Source organism: Tamandua tetradactyla, chromosome 18, assembly GCF_023851605.1.
Source record: "Tamandua tetradactyla isolate mTamTet1 chromosome 18, mTamTet1.pri, whole genome shotgun sequence".
Classification (NCBI taxonomy): domain Eukaryota; kingdom Metazoa; phylum Chordata; class Mammalia; order Pilosa; family Myrmecophagidae; genus Tamandua; species Tamandua tetradactyla.
This window is the reverse complement of record NC_135344.1, coordinates 65,984,226-65,996,292: the sequence shown is the minus strand read 5'-3', so window position 1 is coordinate 65,996,292 and position 12,067 is coordinate 65,984,226. Positions and strand designations below refer to the sequence as shown.

Below are 12,067 nucleotides of genomic sequence, written 5' to 3'. Positions count from 1 at the left end.
CTCATTTAAAAAAATCACATGATATTAAGAATTACTGATTGTATATGTAGAATGGAATGATATCTTAATGTTTTGTTTGTTAATAAAACAAATTAAAAATTAAAAAAATCACATAAGCTTACTTCCCTATAAATGTCATTAATATTTTTATCATATCATTATCTATGTTAGATGTCACTTCGTTTTCCATATCAGGAAAAAGACTATGTTCATCTTTGTACCTTACAGTGGGAGCATATTTTAGTGCAGGTAATTAATGAATTAAAAAAAATCAAGTAAAAAGATTTTTAAATAATATACAGAAATTATACATTAAATATTTTTAAAGCCCAGATCTTTTAACAAGAACAGTTTTCTGAAGCACTTACATGGATTAAAAACATTCCCAAGCTATAAAAACTTACCAGCTGTAACATATTGAACTGTATATTCATTTTGCTGTTAAATTTCATAAAAATTACTCCAGATTACTTTTCCAGTAAATTTATAAAAATGCCAATGAAAACATGTGGAAGTTTATCAGCTAAGTAAAGATAAACTTTTTACACATTTTAATATCTCTACATTTCGGATGTGTCTTAACATAATGATCTTAAAATAATTAATATGTTAGCTCAACTTCTGCCATAGCCCTCAATGGTAGTAAGAATTACTGAATTAATTATGCATTTCAGTTTTAATGCTGGCCACAACCCTTTATGGTAATAAGAGCAGGTAATTGGTTGGAAAAAATAAAAAGTAAAGAGAAATGGACACTTTTACAACGTCATTTTAAACAATACAAGACACAAACAAACAAAACAAAATAATATGATGGTCTGCCTCTTAAAATGGCTTAAAAACAAACCTTTCCCAAAACATCCACACTGCCTTTAGTATAGTTTGGAAGAGTACATGATCTTCTAGGTTTTTTCTTTAGTTCTTCCTGTTCTGATCTCTTTCTTTTCAAAAGTGCTTCAATGTGTGTGATCTGTAATTTACAAATAAAAATTAATTACAAGGCCAATTATAATTCCACCAGGAACCCATAATGACAGCTAAAAAATTAATGATTTTGAAAACTCAAGAACATAAAAATAATAATAAGCCATTATTTAAAAAGACAATTATTATAATAACTCCATCTCACTGATTTCTTGTAAAGGCTCCATCTCACTGATTTTTTGTTTTTATCGTGGTTAACAAATATACTTCTTACAATGTGAGTTTCTCTTTGAAACTAAGTTACACATATAAAAAGTACTGAAGTTAAAATCCACATTTATATTGCATTTTTTGGCATTTATAGTGATTACACTTTTACAGCCTCTTCAAAGCAATATTCAACCTGGTGTATTATTAATTGCATTTACCGGTTTCATAACTTTAAGAATAAAACAGGCAATTTCTTTGAAAAGAGAACTGTACCCTTTTGGTAGACCTTTTAAGGTCTAGTAAGTGACTAGACGATAATCCACGTTTTTGTACCTCAAAACAACAGTGTCCATAACATTCCTAATAGAACATCAATGATAAAAAAAAATTTTAGACTGCAATTTATTAAAAAGAAATCTTTCATGTGTACCTGGAACTGTACCTGTTGTATTGCAGGAATGTCAATATTATGTGTTTTTAGTTCATTCCGTAACTGGGCCTCTTTTAATTCCGCTTCTTCACGCTGGCCTAAAATACCAACAACAAAAAATTAATTTCTGATAGCTGTCAATAAATACTTTTTGGCAATATATTTAATTTTCATTCCTCTTTTCTTTTCTTTAAATGCTTGATGCTAAAATGAAAAATGACAGTGACTATATTTGAAATTCAAAGTTAACTAAAAATCTAAAATTAAGGTTCAATTCTAATACATAAAAGTGAGAAAAAAAATAATGTGGCTAAAGGAGATGTTATGATATTATACTGGAAACTCTGAGTGATCTTGGATAAATCATTTAAACCTAAGCCACATGACGATACATAATATAAGTAAATGTGTAAAATTGTTCTCAGAACCAAGTAAAAACCTATAAAAACAATTTTAGTGCAATTTTGTATACCAAATGATGTATCATCTTATTATTTAGCTCTTACTATCCTATAAATGTCCTTGACCTTAGATATAATAATACAATATTAAGATTGTTGATTAAACAATCAAATCTTTAATTATATAATATTATATAATTAATATTATGCCCACAGCCATAAGGAAATAAAATCATAGAGAGAAATAAATTAAGAGATGATAGAGCACAACTCAGCAAGTGCCTTGTCTCAATTGTATATAAACATTATTAAAAATTATTTGTATTGACTCAAGTATGTTATATATATCATCATTAGAATATGCTGACCCTTACAGTTACATGGTGTGATGTACTGTACATATTTTAAGTAAAATACATACACCCTATGACCCAAAATAGAATTAAGTTACAAAAAAAAATTACATTACATGCCACTCTCTCAGTGAAACTTTCATACATTAGCTTTTGCCAGAAGGAGTTTGATATAAACATTATTGTATGCCAAAAGTCCTTAAAAATGAAATTTCCCACAGATATAGATTTCTAACTTAACAGAAAACCTCAATTTATTGTAGGTATACACGACATAAATTTATTTAAAATGAAAGAATACTTTATCTTTAAAAATATCATATGATAAATGGCATAAAACTTCATTAACACCTTTCTGCAGCATTCAGAATAAACTTGTAGTCTAGGAAAGAAGGTAACAAGCAGAACATGTTTATGTCTCATGGTCTCAACCTTCTGCCTTACTATACTGCAAAGCATAATTTTTTGTTTCCTCTGAATACAAAATGACTTACATTTCATCTCATCAAGAAGCTGTTTGCTGGCATCAAATAAACTTCTATACACAATAATAGACTTAGATAATCGGTCTTTCTCTTTTGTAAGTGCTGCCATTTGTTGCTGCTTCTTTACATCTAAGGAAAAAAATTCATATAATTTAAGATTGTGACTTTTCCAAAATAGAATGATAATGAGTAAAAAAGTTAATGAAAAGCAAAATAAAGTTATCTAAATGACCACTAACAGCAAAATTTGAGCATCTATTTCCCCAGAAAACTTACCATTGTAAAACATAAATGGCAGGATATATGGTTCTAATGTTCTCGATAAAGCTGGTAGCCGAGGCTCAAATATAATAAAATATTCAGTACTATCCTTTCCAGGACTATTTTCTGCCAGCACTAGACTCTATACAAATAGAAAAGAAGCAGTAAGGAAAAATCAGATTAAAAATATATTTTTCCATTTGTAAATGCTACATATTTCATTGTGTTCTGTTTTCAAATAAGTGGTTAAATTTTAAAGTATACTCATATGCAAATAAGTGGCATAAGTCACTGACTCTTAGATTCATTAAATCACCACAACTACCAGAGATACAAAACCCAAGACATAAAAATTTTACCTTTTGGTATGGTTTTGAAAGCCAAACAATCTTATCAATAAGAAGCTTATGCAAATATTATATATAATGGAAAATTACAAGTATTTTTCTTTAGGACCAGAAATATAAATGGCCACTTTTATCTTGAGCTGCAATATTTCTTGATTCCCAATCTTTAAGTTGAAGTACTGTGAAACAGCCGATGGTGTGAAAGTTATAAAAACAATCACAAAGAAAGAGCTCAAAGCCCAAAGCTGAGTTTAAGTTACAGCCGTTACCATAGAAGTAGACCCACGAAGTCCCAGGTGACGGAACAAGATGGCCTGAAAGCCCCTACTGATTTGCTTTTTAAAAACTGTATTTTCTTCAACAACCTTTGATATATTTTAGCTTAACATACTTTGATATACTTTAACCATAAGACCAGCAAATGATGCAAATATAAATACTTGTATTCCAAAAGACTTCATTCACAGTTGTACAAGAAACAATACTAGCTGTTTTGTTTTTTTAATGGTATAAAAATGCAACGTATAAATAGAGAAGTAAAACGTAAAAATTTAAATCGATAGACTAGGTAGAACAATTCATGACTAAATAAAATGATAAATTATAGCTAACAATTCTAGATTCCATTTAGTTTCTGAAACTTGTTTTCGAAGTACTTACATAAATGAAAACACATTAAAAAATGTGTAACTACTTATACATAATACAGAATATATCTTTGATTGCTTCTTTATAAATAATTTCTTTAAGATGAATGAGAAATATAACGATTAGTTAAAAGTTTAATAGAATCAAATTTCCTTTCAAAAAGGCTGTATCAATTTAAGATGATAATGAGAAGTATATTGGCTAGTTAAACATTTATTTTATTGGAAAGAATAAAATTTCCCTTCAAAAAGGCTCTATCAATTCATCCTCTCACTAGCAGTGAGTGCCCACCCAATTCCCCTGATGTTGGCCAACACTTAATATCAACCATGTATTTATTTTCCTAAAGAGATGGATTTAAAAACAGCAAATCATTATTGCAGTGTCAACAATTATCAACTGCTGTTTCAATTCTGTCAGAGAATTATGTCTATGGAACAAACTTTATGGTATATAACAAAGTTTTAATTTTTAATGTAGTTAAAAACATAAAAATCTTTTCTTTTATATCTTATTTAAGGAAGCCTATCCTACCTCAAAGATTTATAGATTTATAATTCCTGGTGCAGAGTGATCAAGAAAAAAGTACATACAAAATAACAGAAATGAAGAGAATTAAAAGGTACAAAACTGGATTCAAGTATAAATGGGAACTTGGCATAAGAAATGGACGAGAGCATATCAGAATGAAACTTAGACACCTTTTTCATAAATCTGTAATTAAACAGATAAAATAATATAGAGATTTGAGTAACAATAAACTTGAGCAATGATAAATTTAGATTATAACTTTAAACAAAGAAATATGTTCTTCTCAAGCAAATGTGAAACATTCATAGATACTGTTCATGTCCTGGGCCAGTGTTCCCTAAATTTCCCTAATGATAAGAATTAACTATCTGCTTTTGCAAAATCAGAACCCAGAGCCTCATCCCAGATCTATTACATCAATATACAGGGCTAGAGCCAAATTAGACTTGAGAGTTTTGGACGTAATTATTCAATATGATATTAGAGACCTCTAGTGGTTAGATAAAATTCATATGCATAACATGAAGTACACAGCTGCTGAGAAATTCACTGTCTTAACCTTAGAAACTGTTTAAAGCAGAGCTAGCAATTTCAAATGCCTAGAGAAGGGCCAAGCAAATAAACAGGAAAGTGGGCCTGATGTATTCTTCTAACAACCCACTTTGCACATTAAACAGGTCTCCCCACACTTTTTATCAAAATGTCTTTCATTAGCTCATTTTTATTAGGGTACAAGAAAATTTTACTTTACTCTCCACTATGAAAAATAACAGAACAAGTATGAATATGGCTGGCAGTTGACACCCGCCCTCAGTGTTAAGAGATGAAAGGAAGTGGCATGGCCATGGCTGCCTGGAGAATAGAACAGTCTGGGAGGAGCAGGTATTGTGCGAGGAATCAAGCCTGGTCTGTTCGATCTTTGAATTTATTCAAATAAATGAGAAATGAAGATCTGTATGTAAAAACTCCAGAACTTTGTATGTTGGAAACTAATTAAAATGAAATGCTGCCTGGATTGGTCACTGCCAGACCAACAGGACTGAAAGTCAGGTGTAGCTGGCAAGCTTCCAGTTTGCAATCCTGTATTAAAATAATGCCATATTTTTAGCACTAAATTAAACACAAAGATGAACAATGACAATGAGAAATACAAGAGGAGGTGAGATTTCAAATGTGTTGCTACAGGAAGAATTATTTGATAAATGATACCAAGATAATTAATGGATTTTAAATAGGCCACAATTAAAAACATATGAATATAGAAATAGCACTATGACTATCATTCTCCCTTCAATTTTCAATAAACAAATTGAAAACAAAATGAAGAGAACCTCAAGAAATATTTATATGCAAAAAAATCATTGATATCTTTAATATGTAATTAAGAAAATGACAAATATTCCAAAAGAAAAATAGCCAACAAATAACCCTACAAACATGAAAAACAATCAACCCTACAAGTGACAAAATAATTTTAAAAATATAGGAAAGTTGGTTAGATTTTTAAAAACTGTTAATATCTAGGGTTGGCAATATTATGAAAATAGATGCATATCTCTGGTGGGAAAATAAATTGTAGATAAACTGGCAATAACAATCACAAGGTTAAAATTTGCATATACTGTGTTCAACCAAGTCTATTAATAGCAATTTCTTAAGGAAATAATCAGATATATACAAAGGATATACATAGAAAAAATGCTAATAAATATTTAACTGACAAAGAAAAATATCTAAGATAAATTAAACAAAAAAATAAGATTTTTAAAACAGTTCAGTTGTTAGTGAAATTTTATTATATTAATTAAATTTTACACATACATATATAATCATATACACACAGGATATGTGCATTGCCTATATATACAAAAAAGTCTATAAAGGCTATAGACTAAATTGATAATCATAGTTAGCTCTGAAGAGTGGTATTACAGTGATTATTTGTAAGTTCTTACACTGTTTATTTTTTATACAAGTAAAAATATTTCCATTAAAAAAAAAGCAAAGATAAACTGCTTTTGAAAGTGCTTTTTCTGGAAAGCTTTATGTTTTACCTGGGCTATATTTTAATCTGTTTAGAATATTATTCTGTTAGAGTAAAATCACAAAATATGACTTTCCAACTTAATGCAACAATTAGTATACTTTCATAGCCACACATACAAAAGAACAGGTATCTTAATATGGTAATTTAAAATAAAGACTGAAATTTTATCTACCAAAAGGTACACAACTTTACCGTGATATCAGCTGAACCATTCATAAAGGGAAATTCAAGTGTTCTGACTTTCCCAATAAAGAGTGGTATATCAGTATCTTCCTCATTAGAACCTTTAATAGTAGCTATTATAGTGCCAACCAAATCAATTCCAGTATGATTGCTGTATTCATCCTTAAAATAAACAATGAAAATACAACTAATTAGAACAGAGAAGGACATGTACAAATCAGAAATGACACATTTTTAGAACTCAAACATTAAATTATCTAATTCTTTTTAGTAAGCACAGAATTCAGTTCGAAGATTAGATCCTCCACAAGAGAGTCCCGAAAACCATAAAAGAACTAGAGAACTGTATCTAAGACCATGGCTCCTATCTTTCTAAATATTAAGAACCCTCATTTTAAAAGTTCACCTTCTTACATACTTTTAGCATCTACTGATGTGAGAAAGTGTTTAATAACAAATATATATTATGAACTTATAGTGGTTTTTAAATTATTTTATTAACTTCATCTGTATACACTTAAAAATCAACAGAGGGCGGGCCGCGGTGGCTCAGCGGGCAAGAGTGCTTGCCTGCCGTGCCGGAGGACCCCGGTTCGATTCCCGGCCCCAGCCCATGTAAAAAAACAAACAAACAAACAAAATATAATAAAACAAGAAAATGTTTAAAAATGTTTCCCTTTCTTCCATCCTTCCTTCCTTCTCTGTCTTTCCTTCCTTTCCTCCCTCTCTCTTTAAAAAAAAAAAAAAAAAAAAAAAAAAAAAAAATCAACAGAACCTCCATGTGTAAAATAACCTGTACTGTTCAGCCAATGTTTGGTGAAGATAAGGATTCATATATTCCTTTGTAGTAATTCTATGGTACTCTGTTCTAACCAAACAGGAGGTGTAGGGAAGAGAAGTTAAGAACCATTCATTTATCTAAAATAGGAAAATACACGGTTTGAAAGGAGTAAAGTATGTCACCAGTCAAATTTCCCAGAAAACGAAATCCCACTTCAATGCTTTACATTTTTTTGTTAATATTCTGAGCAGCTCTGTTGCTGCCTGCTCCCCAGGTAATTAGCAACCTTGAGGAACTCTGTTTCTTCCTTAGCTATGATTAACCACACAGAAGAACTCTTAAAAACCAATACTTAATTACATCCGTCTGTTTCCTTAGTGAAGTGGACAATGAAGAATTAATTTAGCTCACCCACATTCACAATACAAACACAAAATAAGGGAATAAATGTATATATTAGGAAAGGCAGGCAGATTTTTGCATTTTAAGTCAACTCTTCTTAGTATATCTGGATTTTATGTATAATTTTATACATTCTCTATTTGTATTCAAATATAAAGATGTTTATAAATATTTAATTCATTTGTACAAATGCGACCTGAATCTGACTCTACAATAACTATCATCACTCCAAAATTTAAAATAATAAATTCTCTTATCAGTCAGTGTAGTATCGGAACAAAAACTTTACCGTGATATTGAGATGTAAATCTTTCACCAAGGTCCTACTGGCAATTGAGCGAACATTAGAAACAGCTGGGGTAGCAGGTTGAATTTTAGGAACTAACTTCACAGGTTGATTAGGTAGCACATCAACTATAATCTTCCAAAAAAAGAAGTACTCCAATTAGTGACATACTGATGCTTTATTATGTAAAAGGAAGAAACAAAATAATGATGGCATATACTAAAAGAAATGAAATGTTAACTTCTAAAATTTATTTCCACTAATATCTTAAAATAAATCAATTTATTTTAAATACTCAGAATGAATAAAAGGCATCTCAGATTATTTTTCAAGTTGTTTATAATTATCTAAGAATAAACTGAGAGGTGATAAAAAATTAGCATACTGACAATATTAAATGGAGATGGTGTATGTTAACACTACTTTAAAATAATTATCCAGAATTCTAGTTACAAATGTTATTAACTGAAAATTTTTCATGTATGGTTATTATGAGCACTCTTAACACATACTGTATGGACATACTTACTAATTAAATCTTCAACAGAGAGATGGAAAATGACCTCTGTTATCAGGAAAAATTACTAAACCTAATTTAAATATACGCTATTCTAATTTTCCTGATACTTATATTATTAATACTTTGCATCCAATAATTAATTCACTTTTAAACAAAAATTTCACTCCTAAAGTAAGTGAGAAAATGTAGAGTTAACTATGGTATATAAAGAAGTAAGCAAACCTGCTCACTGTTGAGAATATTTGCTTTATCCATCATAAAACTAAACTGGATACAATACGTCCCCACTTGGTTAGGAATTACTTTATCCCTAGGTTAAAAAGAAAGAGATAAAATTATTGATAACTTTTAAATAAAGGTAGAAGGAATTTGAAGCATCAGCATTCCTGTTCCTCCCACAAAAAGCAAATGAGTAAAAGAAAATTACTATTACTATATACTGCTTCACGCACTCAACAAATACAACTATGTATCAGGCTTATTCCCACGTCCCTCTTACCTACATACATACAAAACATTCAGAACAAAAGTTTTGGAAATGGCAAAAATATAAAGAATAGGAATATAAAGTTGAGAAAATAGTAAAGACAAATGTTGAATTTTGTGTGAAGTGAATTTTGCTTCATTTCTATATTATCTATTCCAACTGCGTTTTCATATTTCAAAATTATAAGAAATCCTGCTGATCTTTTGTCTTGATTCATTTTCCATTCAAGTATTATTCTAAATATTTGACTTTATATATAAAAGACACTTTTTGTGATATTATTTAATCATCGGCAAAGGAGTCAGAAACTCCTAAGCAGTACACTGAATAGCTTGTTTTGGTCACACGTAACCATAATGAGAGTCTGAATGACAATCAATGGTATATCTTGCCTGATATGTGCAACTGGTGCTCATGATCCCAAAAGTGGCTTTTGCATGCCACTCATACTCATAAATGACTGGAATAATGTAGTAAAAAGAACACAGGCTTTGAATACGTATCTGCACTGAAATCTAGCTCTGAACCATACACGTAACTTTGGGGAAAATTACTTAACCTTTCTCTAAGCCATGTTTTCTCAAAGAAGTTAATTCCCCACAAAGTTACACCAAGAAATAAACAAAACATCTACTTCCAAAGGACAGACCAACCCTTCCTGTGAAGACTTCATATAAAACAATTTTGCTTGAAGATGTTCAAGAACTAACAAGCTTGTGAAAAATAACTCAGCCAGGATCCAAGCCAGGATGGTGGTCCAGAGAGGTAAGCTTCACATTTAAGGCTGCTTTACTCCTGAGAGCATATCCTAAGAATACAGGTGAATCTAAAGCAGACCAATTCTCAAGGGAAATGCAAGTCAGCTTTGAGTCACCTTAATCTCTGTAACTGGACAGAGGTGAGAGACTGCTAGTGGGCCAGGTAACCGACAGAAGAAAATGTAAATCTTTTCTGGGGGTAAAAATACCATCTGAGACATTAAATATTAGTAAATTTACATTTTATATTCACAATAAAATATTTGACACACAAAAATAACCAGCTATGTGAACTAGAATAAAAACCCAATAGAAATAAGAGACAATCAAAACAGATACAAAGGACCTCTAGACATAGTCTTGAGTAACAAACTCTGCTTACTGCTCAGGGTGATTAAAGACAAGACTGAGAATTGGGACAGAGAACTGGACCTTTAAGGGGAAAAAAAAGTATATCATAGAACTGAGAATACCAAACAAACTGAGAACTTTAAAGATGGATATAACAGCAAATGAGGTGCTACTGAATATAGATTTAGTGAACTAAAAATAAGTCAGAAGAAAATATCTGGAATAAAGAGACAAAAGAATAGCAAATAGAGAAAAGAGAGTGAGAAAGAGCAAACCATGAGAAGAACTAACACGCACATAATTAATTAAGAGTGTCGGAAGGAGAAGAAAGATAGATGGGGCAGAAGAAATATCTGAAGAAATAATGGCTAAACATTAAAAAAAAAATGAACAAAGATTACAAAATCAAAGCCTCTGAATACCAAGCCAATAAAAAGAAATCCACATGTAGGTGCATCATAGTAAAACTGGTAAAAACAAAACTCAAAGCAACCAAAGAAGGGGGAGGGTAGGGATGATTACTTCTCAAAGGAACAACAAGAAGACTGACAGCCAGCTTCTCAACAGAAAAGATGGGATAGTGAAGGATGGCTTGAAAGTACTGCAAGAAAAATACCGGTGAAAATATCCTTCAAGTAAGAAGGTGGAATAAAGATATTTTCAGGCAAAAAAAAAAAAAAAAGAGATAATCCATCACCAGCAGACATACACCAGAATACTAAAGAAACTTCCTCTGACAGGAAATGATCCTAGATAGAAGCCCTGAATTGAAGATTAACAGAAAGGATAAATGAGTGAGTAAATACAATGAACACTGAGTAAGCAAAATAACCATGTCTTGATATATTTAACATACAGAACAAAAGTACATAGTTGGGAAATGAAAAAGCAAGCTCAAGTGTTCTAAGATCCATGCACTGCCCAGAAAGAAGGTAAAATATACAAAATATCATTAGACTTTGGTATTTCTCAGTTTCTCAGGGCCACTATTACAAATAGCACTGACTGGTAGGCTTAAACAACCAAAATTTATAGTCTCACAGTTTTGGAGGCTTAAAGTCCAACATCAAGGTGCTGGCAGGATCATGCTTTCTCCAAAGTCTGTAGTGTTTTGGGTGGCTTGCTGGCAATCCATAACTCATCATCTACCTCTGTCACATAGTCAAACTGTCTCCTCCTGCACCCTACTCCTGTATCCAAATTTCTTCTTCTTATAAGGTCTCTGGTCATACTGGATTACAGCCTACTCTAATTTAATTTGGCCTCATCTCAACAAGATTTTTGAAGATCCTATTTACAAATGAGTTCACATCTACAGGACCACGGATTAGGACTTGAACATATCTTTGTGAGGAACATGATTTGACTCATAACATCAAGCATGTATGCTGTAATCTCTTAGAAAATCCGTAATAAAATAATAAAAGGTTATATAACTATCATGTTAATAAGGAGTAGAAAATAATAATTAAAAACAGTAAATAAAAGGGAAGAAAGACCTGAAAGAAAAAGGAGCAAAGAACAGTTGGATCAAATAAAAATCAGTAACACTGCAGATTTAAAAGCAAATGTAGGGCGGTGTAATGGTGGTTCAGTGGCAGAATTTCGCCTGCCATGTCGGAGACCCGGGTTCGATTCCAGGTGCCTGCCCATGTTAGAAAA

The 12,067-nt window shown here is 31.1% G+C and overlaps 1 protein-coding gene across 5 annotated transcripts in view; it reads right to left on the bottom strand.

Moving 5' to 3' along the window:
• Positions 1–12,067, bottom strand: part of SMCHD1 (structural maintenance of chromosomes flexible hinge domain containing 1) — a 211,088-nt gene that overhangs the window by 39,191 nt on the left and 159,830 nt on the right. For 4 of the 5 annotated variants that reach the window (XM_077135872.1, XM_077135875.1, XM_077135874.1 and 1 more), the window contains 7 exons: positions 9,032–9,119; positions 8,293–8,424; positions 6,830–6,982; positions 3,080–3,206; positions 2,813–2,932; positions 1,565–1,662; positions 848–970 (listed from right to left, as the gene is read on the bottom strand). In XM_077135872.1, the coding sequence (XP_076991987.1) occupies positions 848–970; positions 1,565–1,662; positions 2,813–2,932; positions 3,080–3,206; positions 6,830–6,982; positions 8,293–8,424; positions 9,032–9,119 (841 nt within the window). The remainder of the gene's footprint in view (positions 1–847; positions 971–1,564; positions 1,663–2,812; positions 2,933–3,079; positions 3,207–6,829; positions 6,983–8,292; positions 8,425–9,031; positions 9,120–12,067) is intronic. The other variant, XM_077135873.1, reaches the window with a different exon arrangement.